The sequence below is a fragment of the Aquila chrysaetos genome, chromosome 25 (assembly GCF_900496995.4).
Source record: "Aquila chrysaetos chrysaetos chromosome 25, bAquChr1.4, whole genome shotgun sequence".
Classification (NCBI taxonomy): domain Eukaryota; kingdom Metazoa; phylum Chordata; class Aves; order Accipitriformes; family Accipitridae; genus Aquila; species Aquila chrysaetos.
In genome coordinates, this window is record NC_044028.1 from 16,626,305 (window position 1) to 16,649,208 (window position 22,904).

Consider the following 22,904-nt stretch of genomic DNA (forward strand, 5'->3'; position numbering starts at 1 on the left):
TGTGTTTACAAAGGGTACAGGATTACTCCTATAAAGACTAATAATCATCATCAGCTCAACTGCAACCTAATTTGAACATTTTTCATCTATTATGAGACATTGGTGGAGCTTATCTGAACTACTGTTAGCAGCTGGCATGCTGACATTGCACAGGATGCAGAAAAATGGTTATTCCTCAGTGTGTTACCCTGACCTCAGCTTTGCTGATGCACCTCATTTGTGCCTGTTTCTCCTCTTGCTGCTCTAGGCTATACATGTTAACGGTGATCTGTTGTTCTGTCCAGAGGGTATGGTCATGGTAGAAGCAGCACGTGGAAGAGATGTTAACCTCAACCAGTTCAGGGAGCTGGTTTAAGCACAGTTGTTGTACTGGTACAGTGGAGGGGAAACTGCTCTGAAGGAGAGATGCAATAATAAGTAGCTGGGGACAAAGAGCGAGTGGAATACCTTAAACTGGCTTCTCTGCATCCAGCACATTCTGAGCACTCTCAGCAGAGGGGCAGTGCTGGAGGTGCTCTTAGGCTTGCAATGCTCTGACTCTGCATATGTGCACACATACATACATACATATGTATACACAAATCCCCCCACACTCTCATGTATACTCCTTTTCCATTTTGATTGATTTTTATAAGGCATGCTTGCAGTACAACTCCTCTTGACTTAGAAAATACTGAATAAACTGTCTTTAACACCTTCAGAAAAGAAACCACCATGTTTAAAAAAGCCTGGCTGATTGCTTGGGCAGCTCCATCTCATGTCTCCCAACCTCCTACTAGTTCATCCAAGCCTTTGGTTTCAGTCTCCAGCTTCCCACTGTTCCTGTCCCGTGCAGCTGGGAGAGACCCCCAGGCATGGCTGTCCTTATGGCACCACCAAAACCAGTTTCAGTGGGGATACCATGTAAGCTATCAATCCTGCAGACATAGTAAGCAAAGCCCATCAGCCCAGCAATCTGCCCTGCTCACTTGATTTTTGCATTTGTTTCTCTGCACTGAACAATCCTGTAAAGCCAAGCATTTCTCTCGTGTCAGAGAACAAAAACGTCTTGCATACAAAACAAAAAAAAGACTCAGTAGAATCCATTAATATGTTAATATGTTACTCAATAGGACTTGCCTGCCCTTTCCGGTCCAGAGCTGAGGCTCCCAGGAGGTCTGTTAATTTACTGCGTTTTCCCATTACATGCAGTGCACTTGCTAGGATTCTTTGCACCGTGAGCGCAAAGCGGGGGGAATGGTATCCACCATGGATGTCACGAAACTTAGAATAAAACATACACATCTGCTTACATAACAAGTTGAATGGGCTTGGTTCACGGAACTAGACACTTGATCTGTGGCTCAGCTTGGGTGTGGGAGATACCAAAGTAGCTATGAGCACCTCTCACTTCTAGTAGCTGGTTAGTTCTGGTACTAATTTGAGGGCTGTGTGTACCTTGAACAGACACTGATTGGAAGTAGCTCTGAATGCACACTGGCAGTTGAGGATAAGTAGGAAGCAGCAGCCAAGACTGGATGTCAGGAGAGGCCAGGAGTGGATGTCATAAAAACCCTGTGCTGTTTGAAGCATTTTCATCCACGGGAATTCTTCAATAGTTGGCTCATGAAATGTTGCAGCTGTCTTGCAAATGTTGGCGAGAGTAGTGTGGCCATGTGAAGTGGCCAGTCAATGGCCATTGCAGGGGGAACTCCATGTCTCTTTCTAACTGGACAGAGGAGGCTTTCAGCAGATGCCACTGAAGCTTGATTTGGTATCTTTCACAGAGAAAACTTGAAAATCTGTCCCTTCTGCTTTGTTCTGCTTCCATGTTGATCTGCTGTCCTCACTGTAAAAGGATAGTAAGTCTGCAGTCTGCATATCCTGGAAGCTGTAGGGAACCACTCTGCAAACACAGTTTTTGCTCCAAGAAAAGCCCAGCACACTGTACGCATGCATTGTGCCACAGACCCCAGGGTCTCCAAAAGCCAGATTTTCTAACCACGGATTCTAAGTCATTCCTCTCACATTAAAAAAAAAAAAAAAAAAAAAAAAAAAAAAAAAAAAGTTTTTGCCCAGTATGGAGGGAAACTTTAATCTTCCCCAACAGATCAGCTTTTACAGGAGGCTATTTTAGGTGTTGATTCTGTAACAGTGAAGTTATTGGACAAATGAAGAACATGGCATATGCTGTAGCTTGGAGCAATTCGCATTCCTCAGGTGCTAAAAGCTTTAAATACTTCCTTTGGGCACGAAATAGATCTGCCATCAAAGAAGCCAGCATTCTGGACAGTGCCTGTCCCACAGACTCCCACAGGAGAAAGTCTGCAGAGCTGAACTAGTCTGACCCCAGGAAATCCTTCCCACATCTCTCATTTTTGCTTAGTTTCTCCTTTAATTTTCAGAATTTGCTGAAAGGCCAGTTTGATGTTTGGTTAGCTTCCTTTTCATGCACTTTCTTGGTCTTCCTTTCTTATATTAATACCACATTAAAGCTGGGATGTGAACCATGCAAGTCAGGGAATCCAAGATGCTCTTTTGGAGACACTCAGTCAACACTGTTAATGATTTTTAAAAACTTACCGTGTTGTCTTTGCTAATAACACAAATGGCTGATTTCAGACTGGAGCTAAACACATTTATGCAGCCAGCAGGTAATCTCTCTCCAGGGAATCCTAGCTCTTGTGAGCTTACCTTTGCCCATTTTAACTAAAAAATCATACAGAGATCTCCAGTTAAAGTATCAATACTTTAAGATGTATGCATGTTTGCTTCCCTTTGTTTTTCACACCACTACAGTAGCAGTGCTATCATGCTTGACAACAGTGATTTAAGGGCTTTTCAGTGCATTCTTGGTGTTGCTTTGGGTTCCAAAGTTCATTAGTTGTTTCTTCATGGTCAAAAAGAATGAATATTGTGTAACAGACTGAATTTGCTCCACTCATGGTTGGTTTGGGGATTTTTTTACCTCTTCTTATTGAACAGGAATAGTAAAATTTGGAAATTCTGGGTTCGATTCAGGGTTTACAGGAATGGCAAAGCTTTTTATCCAGCTTACTCACATTTCACCTCACCACTGGACTGTTGGTCCCCACTTCAGCCTCCATAAGAACACCCTTAGCCACTCGTACACCTAGCTGCACCTCCAAAGCTGTTGATGTCTCATAAAATTTTAGTCAGCAAGGTAATTTATCCTTCTTCCTTGCAAATTCACAAGTGGGCTGGAGACTAAGTGCTCCTTCTCTGCATTGCTGGCTCCTAGCTGGTGCTGTCCTAGCTAGTGCTAGCCTGGAATCGGTATTTTATTATACAAATGGGAATAAATCCCTTTTGATCCATCAGACTTTCCCTCACACTCTTCGTGCAAACACTTGGTTTATGAATCAACAGCCTAACTTTCCCCAGAAAGTTGTGAGGAAAATCTTATTTTGACCCCATTTTGACCATATGCTCCATCTGGTTAAAAGCGGAAGCCAAGAATTTTTTCTACAGGCCAGATACTTGTTATTCAGGGAACTGAGGCAATAATTAACACAGCTCTCTTTAAAGCCAGCTTGTGACCATTCGTATTCACGGGAATGTATATTCACTCCTTTATTTTTCCGAGTATTATTAATATGAAACAGCAAGGAGTGTGAGAGTGGATGCTGAAAACCAGGGAGAGTTCAAAGACGGCCTGCAGAGGGTCTGTGGTCCAGAAAACAAGAGCTACGATGAGGGATCAAGCCAGCTCAGAGAAAAGGCTGTAAATCAATTTGATTGTGGACCATCGCCATCTACAGAGTGAGCTGTCAGGTAAAAGAGAGCTCTTCAGCCCTTACAGCCGCGGCGCAGCTCTACCGGCACCTCGCCGGCCTCAGGACCGCCTCCCCTCACGCCGCGCCGGGCACGCCCCACAGGAGAGCTCCCGGCTTCCGCCGGGCCTCCGGGTAGGGCCTGCCCGCGCCCCCCCGCGGCGGTTGTAGGCCGCGACGGGAAAGCGGCCGGCGGCAGCGCGGCGAGGCCCCGGCAGGTGCGTGTGCGGCGGGGCCGGGGCGGGCCGGGCTGCCTTGGGGCGGGGTGAGGGAGCTCCGGCTGCTAACGGCGGGCTCCGAGGCCTGGGCCGCGGTGGCGGCCCCGGCACCGCCCGCCGCGCTCGGCAAGGCCGGCCGGGCCCGGCCGGGCCCGGCCGGCCTTGCCGAGCGCGGCGGGCGGTGCCGGGGCCTCCCCCTTTCCCCGCAGCAGCGCAGGCCCGGCGCTGCTGCTCCGAGGGCTGAGTCCCTGTAACAGCATGAGCGTGCGAGTTACTGTACTGTGTAAGAACAATGTCCTCGTCGGCTCTGCTTAGTGCCACGTTAACCGGTTTTGCATAGAAAGATTTCACCGGCAGAAGTCGTAAATGCTTCCCACGTGTCTAGTAGGAAAAGCTGTGACGGGTCTTGCACTGCCTTCGTGGCTATTAGTACTGTTTATTACCACGTAACAGGCCTGCGTATGGAAGTGACCCGTTCCAATACTATAAAAACTGCTTTATGTACATTGCGAGTCAAAGATATTGCAAAGACTATGCAATGAACACTTAAGGAAAAGGTTAACATCCCCATTTTCTGAATACAGTTCAGGTGGGGAGAAAGAGGCGTGTGATCAGCTGGTTAAATAAGGTGTACCAATGATCTCTGAATAAGGTTGCACTGTTATTTCCTAGCTCTCGTGTCACTTTTGTTCTGCAGAGGCTTCCTTTGGCATTTTTTTACTTAATTAAATAAGCATTATGAAATCGGTAATATATACTGTCGAGATTTTGGGAGGAGAGTGGTTTCACAGTTAAGCGGTCAAAGAGCAGCTGCTGTACAGATGTGCCACAAAAGTGGTATGTTTTGGACCCTACAAGGAGGAAAAATACCCAGTCTACAGAAATGTGCTGCAGACCTGTTTTGAAAAAAATGAGGCTTTTCTAAATAGGATTGCCATGTTAGGAGCAAGGTTACTGTGGCATAACGGGAGTGCCTTTGCATTCTGCTGGTTCAAATCTGTGTCTGACTCAGATTTTCACAGCCTCTACAGTCAGCAGTGATTTGCTGGTTTCCTGGAAGCATCTTTTTATAGAAGAGACTTTTGCTTTTGTTCCTCTGTTACATCATCAGAAGTGTTTTGTCTCACTTGCCATTAGCAAGCTATTGTCACATACAGCATATTATCCAAAGCTGTGCGGGAAATTGTCCTCTCTCCTCAGATGCTTCTTTGTTTATATAGGGCCTGAAGGCTTTGTTCTAGTGTTTTGAAAATGTCCACCACTTTCATGGTGGACATTACATCAGCTATTTTTCACCTGTGTTTACACTCGTACCTCTGCAGACCATCATCTGTTAAGGCTTTGATCCAGTGTTCTGTGTTCTTACTATAACTGTTTAACAGTGTTTGGTAACGCAATGCAAAGTACACACAGATAGTTTCTCTGTAACAAGGATATACTGTACAGATTAATCCTGAATCGCTAAATGTAGGACAAGCCTTTCCTCTGGTTGAAAATAGAAGAAAGGGACCTTCTTACTAAAGAGAGAGGCTCATAGCATGTGCATTGAATCAGTCCCAATTTAATTGCCTTGAGCATCACCTTAGCTGTTACTGAGCCTGTCTCATGACTGATTACAAAGTGTGGCTGTGATTCCCTCCGCATGGTTTTGTTGGAGCACTCAGGTTCTTTGTGCAGAGCATGAATACTAAGGCCTTTCTTTGAGTAGCTTGGCCTGAAATAATCTGTTCTCTTTCTCTCTCTTTAAGTCAAAGACTTCTCATAGGACTTCATACAGTCCTACTTTGTAAAACAGCAGTTTCTCTGAGCCTAAGCCTAGGGCTGACTTCTCGGTAGGAGGTGTGAAAACCCTCCACTTCCCTGCTCGTGTAGGGAGCAACTCCAGGATCCTTTTCCAGGTAACTCTTTGCATCTTTGCTGTTTATGTTTTTCTTCCTAGTCTTTAAGTTACTGGTACTTCAGCAGGAACTCTTAAGTAGAACTCTCTTCATAGATATTGTTCAGGTGTTTCAGCATTTGAGTCATAAGTTCTTTTTGTCAGTGCATTAATGAAGGCTTTGGTGAAACATCTTTGGTCATTGAGTCAAACCCCCATGCCAAAACTAAATAATTTATCATGCAATATTAAGATTTGGGGAAGGAATGTGTTTTCTAGGGTCATTTTATAAGATGGGTACCTAAGGCTTAAGTATAACTAGTTCTGTATCCCCTTATATAGCTCTTTCAATATGCTTTACAAATCAGGAGTGTTCTCACTGCCATCATATAGGTGGAAAAGAATAAGACTTATAGCTCTTGGATAATTAGCCCAATATACCCAATGTACATTTGCTACAAATAATTTAGATACAAAGACAAAACCTGAACTGCTGATGATTTTGAATCCTTATGTCCATTTCCTGATCAGTGTTTGTGGCCTCTCTAAATGCTGCCTTGGTTAACTAAATGCTGGCTTGGTTAACTCAAATCTCAGGAGGCTGAGCTAGCTAACATCCATTGTTAGTATTCTATTTAACTTGTTTGGTTTCATTTAATATGCAAGTTTGTCACTCACTTAAAAATAGCAGCTAGAATGTTGGGGGCGGGGGGGAAACCCAGAACAAAACAAAATGGTTTAAGAGAGTCAACCAAAACAGAGCATAATTTTGCTGTGAAGGCTTTTAGGGTTTTTCATGACTTTTCATCACTCTCCCTCACTTTTATCTTCCTTGTTCTTTACAGAAGGATGAGTAAGTTTCATTCCAAAAAGCTCAAGATATCCAGTAGGCAGTAGGAGTGAGGACTGGAATTGCAAGGATGCCTTGCAGGAAATGACATCCCTGGCACTCAGTAAGGTGAATAAAACCATTCATTTTGCCATACTTTTCATGTATTAGCAGGATTGCATATAGTGTCAAAGTCTGTCTGTGGAGAGATTGACTTAATATTTATAATTATAGTATATTACCTTCTACCTGCACTCTTCTTTCAAGAAGGTTCTTTTGCCTGCTTCTCACAGTGTTGTCCAGGAAGCTATACATTATTAACTTAATTCTGGTTACTAATAGGTTAGACTAGACAGAAAAGGTGGATAGAAATCCTCATTGAAGGATCTGGCTTAAAATGAAGTGTCTGTGTAAGAGGTTACGGAACAAATAGACAACAGGCAGGAACAAGCTGCTGAACCAGATGAAGCCCCCAGGGACAGTTCTGCTAACGATGGTCTCAGCAGTGAATGTGTCACTACTTTTTAAAGAGGGTGCAAGGGGAAATCTGTGGACTGCAGACCTGGAAGCTTGACCACTACCAACTGAATTAGTAGAAAATATAGCAAGGTAGAATTGTTGGACACCTGCATAAATATTATATAGTGGGGAAAGCCAATGTGACTTTTGCAATGGAAAGTCATGCCTTAAAAAAAAGCTGGAATTTTCTGACGGACCAAATAAGCATGTTGAGAGCTCTGGCTTACAGTCTGTACTCAGATTTCAGGAAGCTTTTGAACAGGAGCCCTCACCTGAGCAGCCCTTGACATAATAAGGGAGTTCCCTGTCATAAATAAACAGTTGGTGCAAAGATAGGAAAGAGGATGTGAGTAAATGGGCAGCCCTCCTGGTGGCTGGAGGTCACCATTGGGGTGCCACAGGGATGTTTTGTAAATGACCTGGAAAAACAATGTTTCCAGCTGGCTTTACCTTATTTGAGGTAGTAAAGAAGAGGGCTGAGGGTGATGAATAGCAAGTATAAACTGATTCATGTGGGTGGGGAGCAGTCCTAATTTCACACACAAAATGAGTTTTTGGAGCCGTAATGACTAATTCTGTGAAGCTTTCTTCATCAGTAAAGTCTCAGTTTGGATAGTTTTACACAGGCTCAGGGAAGACTGCATAAGCTCACAGTACCTAAGTACACAGAAACTGTGCCTGGTTCAGAAGGTTCTGGTCTAGAGACATGGAGGATGTGTGGAGAAGCACTGTCTGCTTATTCTGTTCTTCCCTGGGCTCCTGCTTTTGACCTGTGCTGGAGAGCAGGATACAGGGAGAGGTGTCCTTTGGTCTGACCCAGCGTTGACTGTTTATATACTCCCACATAAAATCTGTACAACTGGGAACTGGTATGAGGAATTGTCTCTCCAGAAGTGGCAATGTATTCTTATGTACACTTCATCATGTTATCAGAAAGATGTAGGTGCATGAGGAAAACTTCGCAGCTGCAGCTATCTGGACCTGTGAGCCAAAAGTACATGCAAATTATTGGTGGTTTTTTTTTTTTTTTTGCCTCCTTTTAGTGAAAGCTCATTAAATACATAAGGAAATACCTACAAATGCAGTCTTAGGATTAAAGAAGCCTGTGTAGACTCAGTTGTGCCTTGACTACAGGGCATATCTGCCACTGAACTGTATTTTACACAGATTTTCAGTGTCTTTCTGATTCTGGCTTGCAGGGTCCCTAGATACTTGCCTGAGGCTAGCCCAGCAGCCCTGAACACTTTAGGCACTTGTGCAGACTTATTCAGCTCTTGATCTTCCTTTTCTGACATCCATGCTTTTTTTTTGTGCGTGTGTACACACATGTGCTTAACAACTTGTAGCTAGTTTGGTTACAGCAGGGTTAGTAAAAAGAGATTAAACCCACAGCTGACTCTTACTTGAGGCACAGAAGTAGAATTTGTTTACTATACAAGCAAGAAAATCTAGATAGAAATGAAGAGTTGCAGAATTTGTCTGTAGACTTACATGTGAAGATATCGTGTCTCTTACTTCCCAAATACAGAGGGCTTGGGTACTTGGTATGTACTGTGTTCTACAGTGTGCTTTTTCATAGGCAAGAAGGGATTTGTATATACAAGCAACATCCTTTATGGAACATGTAGATAGGCTTTGAGGCGTAGAGTTTTATGTTTCATATCTTGGTATGAACAAGCAGGGAGACAAAGGGTAGACTGGGGTTTTTCTGGATTTCTGAGACGGCATTGCAGTCCCCTCATTCTGCGTTTTTGCTTTTAAAGCAATCACGTTTCTGTATGTGACCCATTTCTCATGACTATGAGGCAGTTTCCTACTGCTATGTCTAATGAGAGTTGAAGATGCTGAGATCTGTATAGGATCAGCCCATAGCAATGAAATTACAAGTGGCCTAAGGCTTCTGGTATAACATTTACATGAGAGCACTTGCAGCTTTTAAGAATTACTTAATTGGAAATGCAGTAGGTGCCAGGCAACTCAGATCCTGTTTCTGATGTCGCATTCCATAAAAGCACAAATTACCAAATGTGTTAATGCTCCACTCAAATTGGCCATGTTTTCAGCGTGTCTTTATGTGTGGCTGATGAACTGGAAGTTCCAGTTAATACTGTCAGAGAAGTCTGGAGGTACTGTCTTCAGTGTGAAGCATTCCCTTGACTGAGCCTTTAGAGGGTCAGTCTGATGTGGGGCAGTGTTCCTCCTCCGGCCCTTCCTTCCTGCAACCCTTTTTCCTATTGGCATCCTTGCTCCTAGACAGGACTCTCATTTGCGAAGGCCACCAGGCAATTTTTTCTCAGGCAGGCTGGTGACTTCTGACAAAATTTTTAAGAATTCCCACCAGGTGAGAGCCACAGTTCAGAGCAGAATGCCTGGCATGGAGCTGGCCATTCTGTGGCAAGTCTTTGATATTACTGAATTATTGCAATAAAGAATTAGATGTTTAGAAAAAAAAACAAAACATCCCACCTCTCTGCCAGTTGTGCCAATGTGAATTTTTTTTTTTTTTTTTTTCCCCTGCCTATTTTTATATGTTTGTGTCTGGATTGTTCTGAAGTGAAATGTAACACTCACTGTTGGGGAATTGGTGCTGGTGATCCAGAGTGTAGCAATGCTGAATTTGTTTCAGTGTAGTTCAAGGAAACTATTACTGGTGGATCTTTCTTTGTGAGAAACATCAGAGCAAGATAAAGATTGGTTTTGATGGTTAAAGTTTTTGTAGTCATTTTTAAAAGCTGATGATCTCGTGAAAAATGAGCGGTAACAGCTACTTAGGTATATACTTCCTTTGCAGGTTCAGCTGTATATAGGATTCTTTCTCCATTTCTAATTATGCGGGATGTTGAACCTTTGCTTTTTTCCCTTGTATCTACATGTGGTTGAATTTCAGAACCGATGAGGCATCTTCTAAAACCTAGTGTCTTTGAATTCTCTTGTAAGAGTCCTTTTTTGAGGCTGACACTTTGCAAAATTAGTGCAATTAGGGGAATTTTAAAAGTTTGGTTTCAGCTTTTTGTGTATTCAGTATAGAAGTGCATTCCCCACTTCTCACAGCCTTTTGTATAAAAAAGGCTAAAGAGCACCTCCAGCAGTGCCCCAGCTGGGAGATGGTCTTTTGCTAGACCAATAGAAAACTGCAAATTATTCTTGAGTTTGAGCTAATGATGCACCGTTTGAATCATGATCTCTAGCTCCAAAATCTCTTAGCCTATTTCAAAGTGCTTTATACAGTGAATAAATAATTTTGTTCCTGTTTGACAGGTGTAAGGACCGCGTCACAGAAAAAGAAACATTAACTTTTTGAAGCTTGCATAGTAAATTGGTGACAAACCTAGAAGAACAATCGCAGGTTACGTAGTTGCCTCAAATACATACTGTTGACTGGAACAGACTACTCTTCATCTTTCTGGTAGGTTGAATTTAAAGCTTATTTTGTGGAGGTTCTAACACAAACTTTTCTACAGCATGATAAACAAGTTTGTCACTGTGACTGTAAACAGGGCATCTCCCAACTCAAATGTTCTGTGTCCTGTGGAATTTTAGATTCTGATCTGGTTACATTACTGTTTAAAATGATTGATACATGAATTCTGTGGACTTTCTGAGTCAGCACAGTTTTTTGAGGTGGTTGTTTCCTATTTTTTTCTGTCTGCTTAACAGATTACATTAGCTGTAGGTAAAAAGTATATGGTACTGGTTCATCTTTTTTTTCAACTTCTGAATTTCCTAACCTAACAGTTAGCAAACTTACTTTTACTGCTAAGTGGAGCAAAGTTGCTTTTTATCTGCAGTCCTTAAAAGAGGAATACTCAAACTGCAGTTTTCTATTTGCTTATCCGTAAAGCCCAATATTTGCCTAGCCTGATGTAGACACAGCTAAATCTGTCACCTGCTTCTGTAGCTTGCCGAAGTTGTCCAAGTAGTTACAGCTTTCAGATTCATTGTTGTGAAGAGATGTGTAAAAATAAGAGTTTGTGGAAATGAGTTACTTTTAAATAAGCTTTATATTCCTAATTACATTTATATGAATTTTCTAGAACTATGCCAAGAAAAAGAAAGCTGTTGGCTCAGTTAAGCAGTCTCCAAAGCAACTCCAGCTTCCCTCCATTTGATGCCTTGGAGAACCTGAACGCTACACCTGATGGGGATTCTTCTCCAAAAAGCAGCAAATATTTTGCGATAGAGAAAAAAAATTCTTCCCAGCTAGAAGATGATTTTTTCAACCAGCCCTGTATTAGTCTGGCCAAGTCCTTTCTGGGACAGGTAAGACATGAACACTGAGATTACTGTACCGGAGCATGTGCTAGCTAATAACTTGGTGTAAAAGGATGAAATTCTTTTTTTGCCATTTGACTCCAGGGCTTTGCTATTTTAGGAATACAGCTCTCATTCCTTCTCTTGTTAAGTGCAGTGGAATTTAAAGACTAGTAGCCAAATCTATTTTGGATGAAGTCAGAGGAGTAATTTTTCAGGTTTGGTTTACTGTCACATTTCAGAATTAGTTTTTTGTGGAGTTGTTCTCCCTTTTTTCTGGTTTACTGAAATGTACTTTGCTATTTGTGGTTTGAAGGTTGCTTCAGGCCCATTATTTTCCATTCAGGTATTCCTTTATTTGTTTTTGGCTTTGGCTTTGGCTTAGCCCAGTGGAAAGTAATGCTCTGCAGTCAGCAACATCTCCTTCTCTGCCTCCATTTTACTATCTTGTGACGCTAATAGCGTGGCAGGCCCTTGGCCTTTCTTGACCAGTATCCACTCTCATAGTGTACTCGAATATTTAGTTCTTATCTGCAAGTTCAGCAGAGTGCTTGATACTTTCTTTTATGCTGCCCTGCACGCTTTGAAGGTTGTATCTCATACTACCTGCTTTTATTTTTGCTGTTCTGAATAACTCAATATTGTCAGTACACATGGTGAGCTCTCTAATGATCACTTTTCTGAGGTTATTAACACAAATATGCGAGGCAGCACAGGCCCTAGCATGGAGACGTTTAGGACACCACAGTCCCACAGTTAAACTTTCTTCACTCTGAAAACTGCTATTCCTAACTTTTGTTTCTGAGTTTTCAAGCCATTACTTGTTCATGAAAGGACCTTCTCCCTTACCCCATTGCAGAAACTTTGAGGAATCATTGGACCTGGTTGAAAGCCTTTGGAAATCATAGTGGGGGAAACTAAACGTGTCTCTTCTGCTTAGGCAGTCCTTCAAAAAACTCTCCTGCTGTTTCCATGGCAGGGAGTTCCTCCAGTGTTTTCCCTATAAAAAGTTCCAGTCTGGGACCTCCTAAATGCAATTGCAAAATGTGTTTTTAGTTTCACTGCTATGGTGTTATCTTCTCTGAGTCTTTTTTATACCTTTATTGTCTGTAGGGTGAACAGACTCTCTGGGTTCTCATTGGTTTAGATAACTTTAGGAATTTGTTCCACAAACTGTTGGTTTTGGCCTGTCTTACTGTGTCTAGCTTTTTTTTTATTTTCTAAGGATATTGTCTTGCTTGTAATTGACGCCTTTGCTCTGCTTTTTAACCCTGCTGGGGTTTTTTTGGTCTGTCTTAACCTCTCTCTGATATGTCATGTGTGTTTGCTATCTTTATAGACATCCTTCTAGAGGCTTGCCTTTCCAGCTTTAACCTTTGGCTGCCTCTTTTCAGTTCTTCCTAACAAGCTTCCTCACTTTATGTAGTTTCCCCTTTTTGCTGGTAAGCAGAATTCTGATAGATTATTTTTGGACCTTAATGCTTGTGGAAGGACACTGAACTTTATATTTCATTGTCATGACACAAAGTTGTTTTTCAGGGATAAGTCTTTGGAAAAGACTTTGCGTTTTGCTCTGGATCAGTTTAAGAGTTCAGTCTTTTCTTGTGAGATCCCCGATTACTCGCCCTGCAAAGCATTTGATGGTGTCTAAGAAAATATAGCCTGTGTCCTGTCCTACTGTGATACTTACTTGGTCTACATGAGGATACCTGAAGTCTCACAGTACTGATGCATTTTTTGTTGTCTTAATAACTCTGACATCCTTATGCATTCAGTTACCCTGGGCAGGTGATATTTTAGTCCTAATTCTATACTTTTCCTATTTAGGCCTAGAATTACAAGCCAGGAGATTTCTACCTTAATTTTAGATTTTCTTTCTAGTATAAGCCCCCAGTCTCCCATGACCCAGTCTATTCTCTCATTTTCTTAACAATGATAACATATAGTTATAATTCTATTATAAATGCCTGCATGCTCTTAAAATCATAACCTAACCATTGCATTTCATCATATTGAAAGAGAAATGTGGCCACATGGGTGTGCTTTTGGGGTGTTTACAGGCAGTTACTAAACACCAGTGCTTTTCTGAAGTTGCTGGACTTTTCATAAAAATAATAAACCGATTGTTTTCAACAATTTGAGAAGTACTGTAGGGAAACTGTGATATACCAGAGTTGCAACGTTTGAAACTGACTTCTGAAGCATCCACACTGGATCAGGTCAAGAACTGCATTAGTAGTCCAGCACAAACATCTGTTAGGAATTAAGCTTTGTTTCTTGAAGGTCATTTTTGAATGGCTGGTTTTCAAATATGGAAGCGCTGAATATAATATAATTAAACTGATAGCTGTTGCCTAAATAAGACTATACTGCAGTATTTCTTAAACACACATTAAGTAAAATAAGAGGTTTAGAAATCAGGTCAAACCATAAAAAACTTTGTACAAAGTTTAGTGATTGTTGTCTTTTTAAAGAGAATCTTTTCGCTGTCATGGTTTTTTTTTCCCCAGCATCTGCTTTGTTTTATTTAAGGAGGTACCAGCAGCAAGGAACACAATCTAGCAAGTAAGATCTGTTGTTGTCTGCCTGAAGCCAATTCCCAGCTCTCCTGCACTGCCCCTCTCTGTGGTGCAGAAAATACAGAAATAGCATTGATACTCGCTCTGGTCATGATTATCTCTGTGGTTAGGGACTAGGACTTGTTTGAAACATATCTATGGAGAGAGACTATCTAATCATGGTAGTTATTTAATTGTGCCACTGTCATATTTCTTCTGATCTAAGGAATATATATTTATAATGCTTCAAGGTTGGTATTGGTGGTACTTTTTTGCCTTGAACCTGGTGGATTGCAGTGGAGAATACAGAAAAAAACACAAAAGCAACTCTGTGGGCTTTATTGTATATAGGATCATAAATTGGTTCTTTATGATACTGCCACGTCTAGATGCTCCAGGCATTTTGTGGGGTGAAGGACAGGTAGGAACTTCTTGTACTGGGCTGTGGCCTGGACAGTAGAAGCTGCAAAAGTTCACGTTAGCCTACAGACTGGACTGCTAGATGGAGAGGAGAGTATGTAGTACCATCAGGTCCTTTTTTCCAACTTCTTTGTTTCCAAGCTCTTGTGCTCTGATTATTTTGTACAGAGAGTTGCTAACTGATGCACTCTGACCTCTTTTTCAGATTTTAGTTCGCAAACTTCCTGATGGCAGAGAACTCTGGGGGAGGATTGTTGAAACAGAAGCTTATCTGGGTGGGGAAGATGAGGCTTCCCACTCAAAAGGTGGGAAGCAAACTCAACGAAATGCAGCCATGTTCATGAAACCAGGAACTCTGTATGTGTATCAGATCTACGGGATTTATTTCTGCGTGAATGTTTCCAGCCAAGGTAAGTTGAGGCTGAAAGATTTAATGCCTATAGCATAGAGCTGATATTAGCTCCCTGTGGGCTCTGTGAAGTCAATGACTTGCTGTCATAATCTTTTCTTGGGACCTGGGTTTTGCCATTGTGAACAGTATGTAGCTGTTGACAGACAGTGTATTAACTTTCAAGATTACAAGTAGGGCCTATCTTCAGCTGCACAGTGACCAGCCCACTGGGGTTTTGGTCCCAGCTGTGAGCTATGTGAGCTGTTCAGGCACAGGAATAAAGACTAAGGACTGGAAGAGAATCTTGGTAGGATGGAGCTTTCAGTTTTGATGACCTGGGCTGCTGCCTTATTCATGTGATTCAGTGAACTTCGTTCCTTGAAAGTAGTGATGTAGAAGTAAATCTGCAGTCTAACGACAGCCTAAATCTTGACATCTGTTGTCATGACAAGAAACTCTTCTGTCTCCTACCTTTATCTTCAGAAGCTGTAAATGTTGGGGAAAACAAAAAGGTCTGAGGTGTCCTAAGCTTAAGCAAGGAGTCAGTGGAGGAGCATTTTACCTGCTTTGCTGTATCTTAAAACAAAAAAACCCAAAACCAAATCAAAATACCCAGACTGTTATAGAATCTTCAATCTTATTTTATTAGTCTCAGGATAATATAATCAACCCCTAATCAAATTATTCTGGAATTTACTGAGACTGTCCTTCCACAGCTCCTCTCAACACGCAAGTGTTACTTCTAAAACTTGGGGTTTTTTCTTTCCTGTAAGAATGACAGTGTTTGCCTTGCAATAAAGCTATTGGTTAATTAGACACGTTGAAATGGCAGCAAGTATTTCTTAGGTAAATACTAATTTTGTTAGAAAAAAAATCTCAAAAATAATTTCTTTTCTTTTTTGCCATTTCAAAGATATAGCTTAAAAAACCCCACTGCTTGTATATTCCTAAGCAGAAAGCAAATGTTGTAACAGTGACCATTAATCCTCAGGTTTTGGCCTTTGGACAGGAGCCAAGCAGAAAAACAGTGCCAGGTTATGCTGTGTGAGAAGAGCCTGTCTTTCTAAATGGAGGTCTGGAGTCTGGTGGATGAACACATGTGAATTTCATTATGTTGTCTCTGCCAAATCTGTTCAGATAATGAAAGCAGAATTGTTTGTTATTCAGGATGGGATTCTTAGTGTTTGAAATATTAGGAATAATAATTTTTATTTAAAAAGATGCTTAGCCTTTGAATTCTAAAAAGATTTCTTTGAAATTTATACTTTGGGAAATTTTCCCATATATACCTGTTTAGTTTTGTAGCAGATCAGTTAGAGAGCTCACTGTTGTGATGGATTTAGTTGGATTTTTTGTTACAAACTTACTCTCCATTAGTCTGTCATACATGCAGCTATGCTGACACAAGCACAGCTGTCACTACCAGCTTTGTCAGGAACGCACTGAAGTAAATAGCATGGCTGTGCATGTTGTATATCAGAGATCCACCTACGTAAGTAGGATTTACTCCTTCAGTATATTTGCCCATGTGCAGATGTGTTGAAAGAAAGAATTTGAGGAGGAATCATACCTGAGATGTCTTTCTGATCTTAATATACACGGAGAAGAAGCCTGTCCTGTCGTTTAGTCTGAGGGAAAGATTGAGGATGTCAGTCTTTCGTGGTGGCTCTTACGCACCTGTGTAGAAGGCAAAAGCATTTCATTCTCTGGATATGGGATGGATCTTGGAAACTTTGATTTGAATCTGGCTTTGGCTGTGCAGAAAACAAAAGGAAACACTGGCAAAAAACCCCATCTGTTGTAGCATAGCTTGGTCCTTCTTAGTAGCACAGGCCACGCTCTGTTTATAGCATGAACTTCTGATGTAATAGGTTTCATCATCTTTATGCAGGGAATTTGATGCAAAATATCTGAGTACTTCAGGGTCTCCCTGGGAATGCTGCGAAAACCGGAGTGACTGACCAGGAGACTATAAAAGGAGTATGAACATATTATTTCTGAAGGTGTTGCTTGGAAAGACTGAACACAAATTACTGAGAGAACACTGAATGCTTTTCCTTTTCAAAAAGCACATCTCCAGTGATGTCCCAGAGCTGCATGACAATTTTCTTGGATTTTGGCAGTGCAAATCTGCAGAGCTCCAGGAGTTAAACAGTGGAGAATGTGGAATGCTTGCATCTATTCCCATGTATTATCATCTTCCTGTGATCTCCCAGGATCTTTCATATTCTCCCCTCAACCATCTTCCAAGCTGAAGGTTTCTAGTCTGCTTAGTTCTTCCTTGCTTAGGCTCTTGCTCCAAAGCCAGTCTGTAACATTGATCATCCTGGTTGTCTGTCCCTCAATCTCTTCCAGTTTTGTTATATCTTTCTGTAGATGGAGGGGAGGAGCAGAACAAGTCTAGACATGCACACAAATTTCGGGACAGCAGAGCAACTTGCTTTAGACGAGTAGTTGGGGTTTCCATCTGGGAATACTGTATGGCATTGCTGCAGCAAATTGGAGCAGTGGAGAAGGGGAAAAGGTCTTTGGGGGTTCCCTGATGTCTTCAAACACACACAAATTGATCCCGTCCTAAGCCATTTCAATTTTGACCTAGATGCATGTTAGCAAAGGTCATACTAAATGACATGAGAATTAGGGGAAAACCTGAGGTTGATTTCAGGAGAAATCAATTCTAGAGATTTTCCAAGTGACTCCTGAAAGATGTTTCTGTTTGGCCATCGTGTGGTTTGCATCAAAATACTCATGCAATCATACACTGATTTTTAACAAAACATTTCTTTCTGGAGACTGTCGGAACAAGCACGTAGATTTAACTGAGATCTAGCATGGTTTTAGGTGGTATATTAAAGTTAGCATAAACTAATAATCACAAACAAATTCTTAGCTGGCTTAGAGTAAACTATCTAGTTTTGTAGTGTAGGCAAGTCCTTGTACTGCTTAAATTACAGGATCCTTGTGGGAGGAAGGCGAGCAGTTCAGAGAACCAGTATATATCCTCTTAAGTACTGGCAGTGACTGTTGTCCTGCTGCTTCTCAGACTCTTGAACTGAGTGACTGTAGAACTGATTTGGAGCTGCTAGCTTAATGAAGGCAGCTGTCCTTTTACTGGAGAGAGAATCAGAGTTGCTGCACTGTCCCTGTGTTGTCTGTGCTTGCCTTCTTGGCACAGACACTGCACGGGGCTGTCCCAGACACACATGCTGTTGGGACCAGGCAAGCAGCATGAATTGGACTGTTGCAGCAGACTTTGTTTTAAAAAGTAGTTTAACACTGACTTGAATCATGCTGGGCCCTTCTTGGTCCTTAATCAGCTCAGGATCTGAGGCCTATACAAGATGTGCAAAGCTTTATATGCTGCTTGTACTTGGTCCCCTCTGCTTAGCTTGTCAAGAATGGGGTATTTGGTTCATAAGACTCTGGCTCTTCAGAGACCTCGTTTTGATACGTAACCTCGTAGCATCATCTGTTTTAACACCAGGTGGAATAAACCTTCTTTTGTTTTCTATGTTTGGCTTACACTGGACTTCAGGCTCAGGGGTATCACTCGGGGATAGGAAAAGGTGTGTCACCAGCAGAGCTGTGGTGGCAGAGTCCTTGGTAGAGCAGCTACAAAAGCACAGACCTTACCTTGAGAGCCACCACCACTGTAGTATCCTCAGCAGTATGTCCCCAGCCCAGGCTGATGCTGCCAGCAGACATCAGAAGCACTTCAGCTGTAGCATGTTGTTTTGCCACTTTGCTGGGGGAAGAAGTTGTGGCTGTTAATGTGTTCAGTTGAGTTCACTTGAATGTATCTTTGTGTTCATAAAACCATAATGAGTTGAAGGGTGGTCTCAAATATTTTTTGTTACCGAGGAAGGGGAAATCTTTGTGCACATCACTGAGATAAAGCTGCATCATATGTGGGATTTTACTGAGAGAAATCTTCCCATCACTGGGTCAAATACTGCTACTGCCTGAAGCCATGGTGGGCATCACTACATTGGTTTTTTTGGAGAAATCATAGATGATAGAGGAAGAAGAGTTTATAGAAAAAATATAACCAATGTCTTTCAGTCTGCATGAATCCTACAGTACATCCTGAGCGGCACAGTAATCTTAGTACAAAGAGCTTTCCCTAGGGTTAAGAGGGACGTTGGGCTTCCCTCACTTCAGGAAGAGGGTAAATGCCAGTCAAGCTTCTCTTTGACTTTGCTGTGATTTGTTTCTCTGGAACTTGCCAAGGTGTGCATTTTGCTGCCAGATCTGAAAGAATAGCTTGCAAAATTGAGATCCCAGTGGTGGTCTACCCAGGCCCAGGGTCACAGTGCGTGGACTTCTCCCTAACTTTCAGATCCTAGACTAGGACTTTGAAGGAAGTGTTTTGGGAGCTGTGAGTCAGACGGGTGGAAAGAGAAAATTTTCTTCTCTCCAGTGGCCAAGAGCTGTTTCCAAGAATGGGAGCTGGAGCCATTCCAGGGAAGGAGCAGCAAGCTGCGCAGTGGGGGTGTGGGACTTCCCTATCGTTTTATGATTTCTAGCTGCTCAGGGAGGGAATTGGCCTCTGCATTGTTGTTAGATCCCAGCTTTTAGCTCTGAATGCTACTCATTATATGGAGTGACTCTTGGGCATGGGAGGTAGATATTCGGCATCTCTGGACTGGCAGTGCTGCTGATGGCGTGTCAGCAGCCGTACCCATGTTGGGCAGATGCTGAAGCCAGATAACGCCCGAGAGCAAACTGCTGCAGGCTGCAGAGAGGGAGGGCAGAAGGCTGAAGCGCTCTGGCAGGCAGGAGTTGAGTCAGAAGGATTCATCTACTCTTTGATAGTTAAAATAAAACTTCTGATGGGCAAGTATGGTCAGGAGGACCCAAACATCGGCCCAGGGCTGTGGGGACAGATTAGGGCAGAGAAGGCAATAGCTCATTGTGGCATCCCTGCGCGCTTACCCTGCCTTCTGTCTCCACCTCTTCCCAAAGCTCTTGTGGTGTTGCTGTCACATTCAGGGGCTGCTGACTCTGAGCAGAGCACGGTGTCTGTGTTGCGCACAGCTAGAAAGAGTGTGAAAACTTTCTGGTGGAAATGCAGAAAGAACAGCCAGAGACAGAAGTGCCAGGTACCCTCTGCCGTGGCTCTGCTGATGCTCTGGCAGCACCTGCAGCTTCTCTGGGTGCTTGTCTCTCTTCACGTGAACACCCAAGGACTCGGTTCAATTCAAGTGTAACCACGGTTCCCACTTGCATGTGATGGATGAAAGCAAGTAGTGTAATTAGTGATCGCTCAGAATCCCACAGTTGTTCTGGCGAGTGAGGCAGCATCCCGATGCGAAGGATGTTCCTTGTGCATGGATAAAAAGCAGAATTAGGATGTGGAGCATGTTCTTAAAAATCTAAAATGACCTTTAAGCTCTAAATCACTGTAGTGCAGGGAAGCAGCTTTTTGCTGCCAGATTAGCATCAATCCCCTTCCTTAGAGAAGGGAGTGCCTGGGAACAGATTGCTGACAGCTGTTGGAAATAAGTCTGTTGACTTCACCGATCTGTACTGAGGGCAGCAGGGGCTCTGAGCAGGTTCAGGGCAATAGGCACACCTCACAGAGCCAGAAATCAGGTCCTCGGTTGATAGACTCAGTTGGGAGCCCAGAAGGGTAATTTAGTGTGGGATTTGTACAAAATATGAGAGGGATTCTATTTTTGGAAATCGCAGGTCCTTAGGGATCTGTCAGTGCCTACAAAAAAAGCCTTTGCCAGGCATGAGCATGGCTCCAGATGTTTGAGGCTGGGGAGGGAGAGGGGATTCTTGCGGAGCGGCATCACCGAGCACGCAGATGCTGGCGGGGAGGAATGCTGTGGGTGGCCCCAGCACAAGGGGTGCTGTGTGGGGCAGCACACAGACTGCTTTACCAGGCTCTCTCCTCGCCCACTCAAGGTCATGAGAAGACCTTCCTTGCTGTCCAGTGGAAAATACCAAGGAAGTGTTTAAGTCCCACTTAGGCTGGAGATCTTGTCACAGGGGAATGTCTGTGCTCAGAGCTACATCTTTGCTTCACTGTCACCAAAATCAGGGAGGGCAGCTGGTTACAACAGCTGTGGGGGCTGGAGTTTCCTAAGCTTCCTGACAGGGTGCAAATCACATTTGAGAAGAGAATCTGTCAGGTTTTTTTGCTTCTTGCCATAGAAAGGTCTTCTCTGCTGAAGTGATGCTCCCACAGCCAGAGACTGTGCAGCCCCATCCTGCCCCAGGTTCCCGTCTTGCAGGAGCTTCCCTGGCACAAGGGTTCGGATTGCTCTCTGTTGTAGCTATGCAGTTACCCAAAGCCATGGTCATCCCACCTGCTGTTACACCTCCAACTGGGTGTTTGAATTGGTAACACCTGCAGCTGGGGCTCCCTCAGCAGCAGCAGCACAGACAGCAGCTGCTCTTGGTGCCTGCAGCTCCTTCCCAGGTTTCTCTTTGTCCAGCCTAACTCTGCAAGCTGCCTCTTTCTGCTGGCAGCATCCAGACTCATTCCTCTTCTCCTTTGTTAGCTGAAGTTGTTGTAATTATAAATCCACTGGGTTTGGGAGCAGCTTTGGATAGCTATGCCAAAACTGAACCATATGTGTATTTATTCCTGAACATTGTGCTGACATAAGAAAAACCTCTTGACCTCTGGCAAGCCACGGAGCAGCAGCTAGACTTAGTAACATCAAGAAGTGGGGCTGGGGAAGAGCAAGTCAGCACAGATAAATAAAGGACACAGAGCTATGGGACACTGGATATTCAGAAGACAGAAGGGAGTGCACTGATCACAGGTTAGCGGCTGACTCCAGAGCCTGGCATTTGAAGCAAAGCGGCCTGAGAGAATAGGACAGACCCTGTGATTGGGTGCTGCAGGCAATTCCCTGTTCCATCAGGCTAAGCTCAGCCACAGGCTCAGAGCTGAAGTGCTCCTGCTGGCGGCGGGGCTGAAAGCTGAGATGTTCTTGATGAACAACGCTGTACTAACACATGGTTCTTGTTCTGCACAGGGGAAGGGGCTGCAGTATTACTTCGCTCTTTGGAACCTCTTCAGGGTTTAGATGCAATGAGAGAGCTGCGCAGTGCTTCAAAGAAAGGACCCACAAAGCTGCTGAAGGACTGGCAGCTGTGTAATGGGCCCTCCAAGCTCTGCCAAGCGTTTGGGATTGATAAGGCTTTTGACCAAAGAGACCTGACTCAAGATGCAGCCATCTGGATGGCACCTGGACATGACCTACCAGGGGAGCAGGACGTGGTAACCACAACAAGGATTGGTATTGGCAACAGGGGAGAGTGGGCACAGAAACCTCTCAGGTTTTATTTACGAGGAAACAAATTTGTGAGTGTTGTAGACAAGAAAAGAGAGAGAGAGATGGCAGCAATGGGACACTTCTCTTGCAGCTGACAAGTCTTGCAAGTGTGCTGCTGACCAGGACTTGAGCTGTGCTCTGTGTGATAGCTTCAAGCTGTCATGGCAGCAGCTAGGGCAGACATAGTGGCTCAGAGGTTTTTAACAATAAATGTACTTTATCACAATGAATGGGGCAAGGTGGAATTTTATTTGTGGGGCAGACTAGCATGGGTCTCCTAGCCAGAGCTGAGGTTGGTGGTTTTTTTGGACATTGAAGGCCACTTTCTCCCTTGCCAATGGAGCCAGGCTTAATTAAGGTGGATGAGTGGCGAAGGTTCACAGCTCTGACCTGCTGTGCTGCTCCCGTCACCCCTGGCCCTCAGTAGAGGCCATCACTTGGTTGTTGCAGGGGAATAGTCAAAAGACTGGATGGCAGCAGGGCTGACTGAAAGCTTGCGAGCTGGGAGAAGAGGAGGTAAAGGAGGGATCTTACTGTTATCTACAACTACCTAGTGGGAGGGTGCAGAGAAGACAGCCAGGATTTTGTCAGACAGGATGAGAGGCAATGGGCACAAGCCGGAAAACAGGAAATTCTCATTAGCTGTATGGAAAAAATTTTCACCACGACGGTGGTCAAACACTGGAACAGGGGCCCAGAGAAGCTGTGGGGTATTTAAACCTCCACTGGACAAGCTCCTGTGTGACCTGATCTAACACATTTTCTTTGTCCAAA

The 22,904-nt window shown here is 43.4% G+C and overlaps 1 protein-coding gene across 5 annotated transcripts; it reads left to right on the plus strand.

Annotated features, from left to right (window-relative positions):
- Positions 1-3,854: 3,854 nt before the first annotated feature.
- Positions 3,855-22,356, plus strand: MPG (N-methylpurine DNA glycosylase). 5 transcript variants are annotated; one of them, XM_030002561.2, is made up of 7 exons: positions 3,855-3,991; positions 5,740-5,889; positions 6,713-6,825; positions 10,474-10,621; positions 11,250-11,475; positions 14,650-14,854; positions 21,831-22,356. In XM_030002561.2, the coding sequence occupies exons 5-7, from the start codon at positions 11,254-11,256 to the stop codon at positions 22,223-22,225; spliced, it is 822 nt and encodes a 273-aa protein (XP_029858421.1). In that variant the 5' UTR covers positions 3,855-3,991; positions 5,740-5,889; positions 6,713-6,825; positions 10,474-10,621; positions 11,250-11,253; the 3' UTR covers positions 22,226-22,356. The 5 variants fall into 5 exon arrangements, with proteins under 5 accessions (XP_029858421.1, XP_029858423.1, XP_029858422.1 ...); XM_030002563.2 differs by lacking the exon at positions 10,474-10,621; XM_030002562.2 differs by lacking the exon at positions 5,740-5,889 and having other exon boundaries at positions 3,869-3,991.
- The last annotated feature ends 548 nt before the right edge of the window (positions 22,357-22,904 follow it).

Excerpts from the sequence above, each read along its gene's own strand:
- MPG (XM_030002561.2), top strand. The coding sequence starts at position 11,254 with ATGCCAAGAAAAAGAAAGCTGTTGGCTCAGTTAAGCAGTCTCCAAAGC. Across the intron at positions 11,476-14,649 it reads CCAAGTCCTTTCTGGGACAG|ATTTTAGTTCGCAAACTTCC; the intron begins GTAAGACATGAA and ends CCTCTTTTTCAG. Across the intron at positions 14,855-21,830 it reads CGTGAATGTTTCCAGCCAAG|GGGAAGGGGCTGCAGTATTA; the intron begins GTAAGTTGAGGC and ends TGTTCTGCACAG.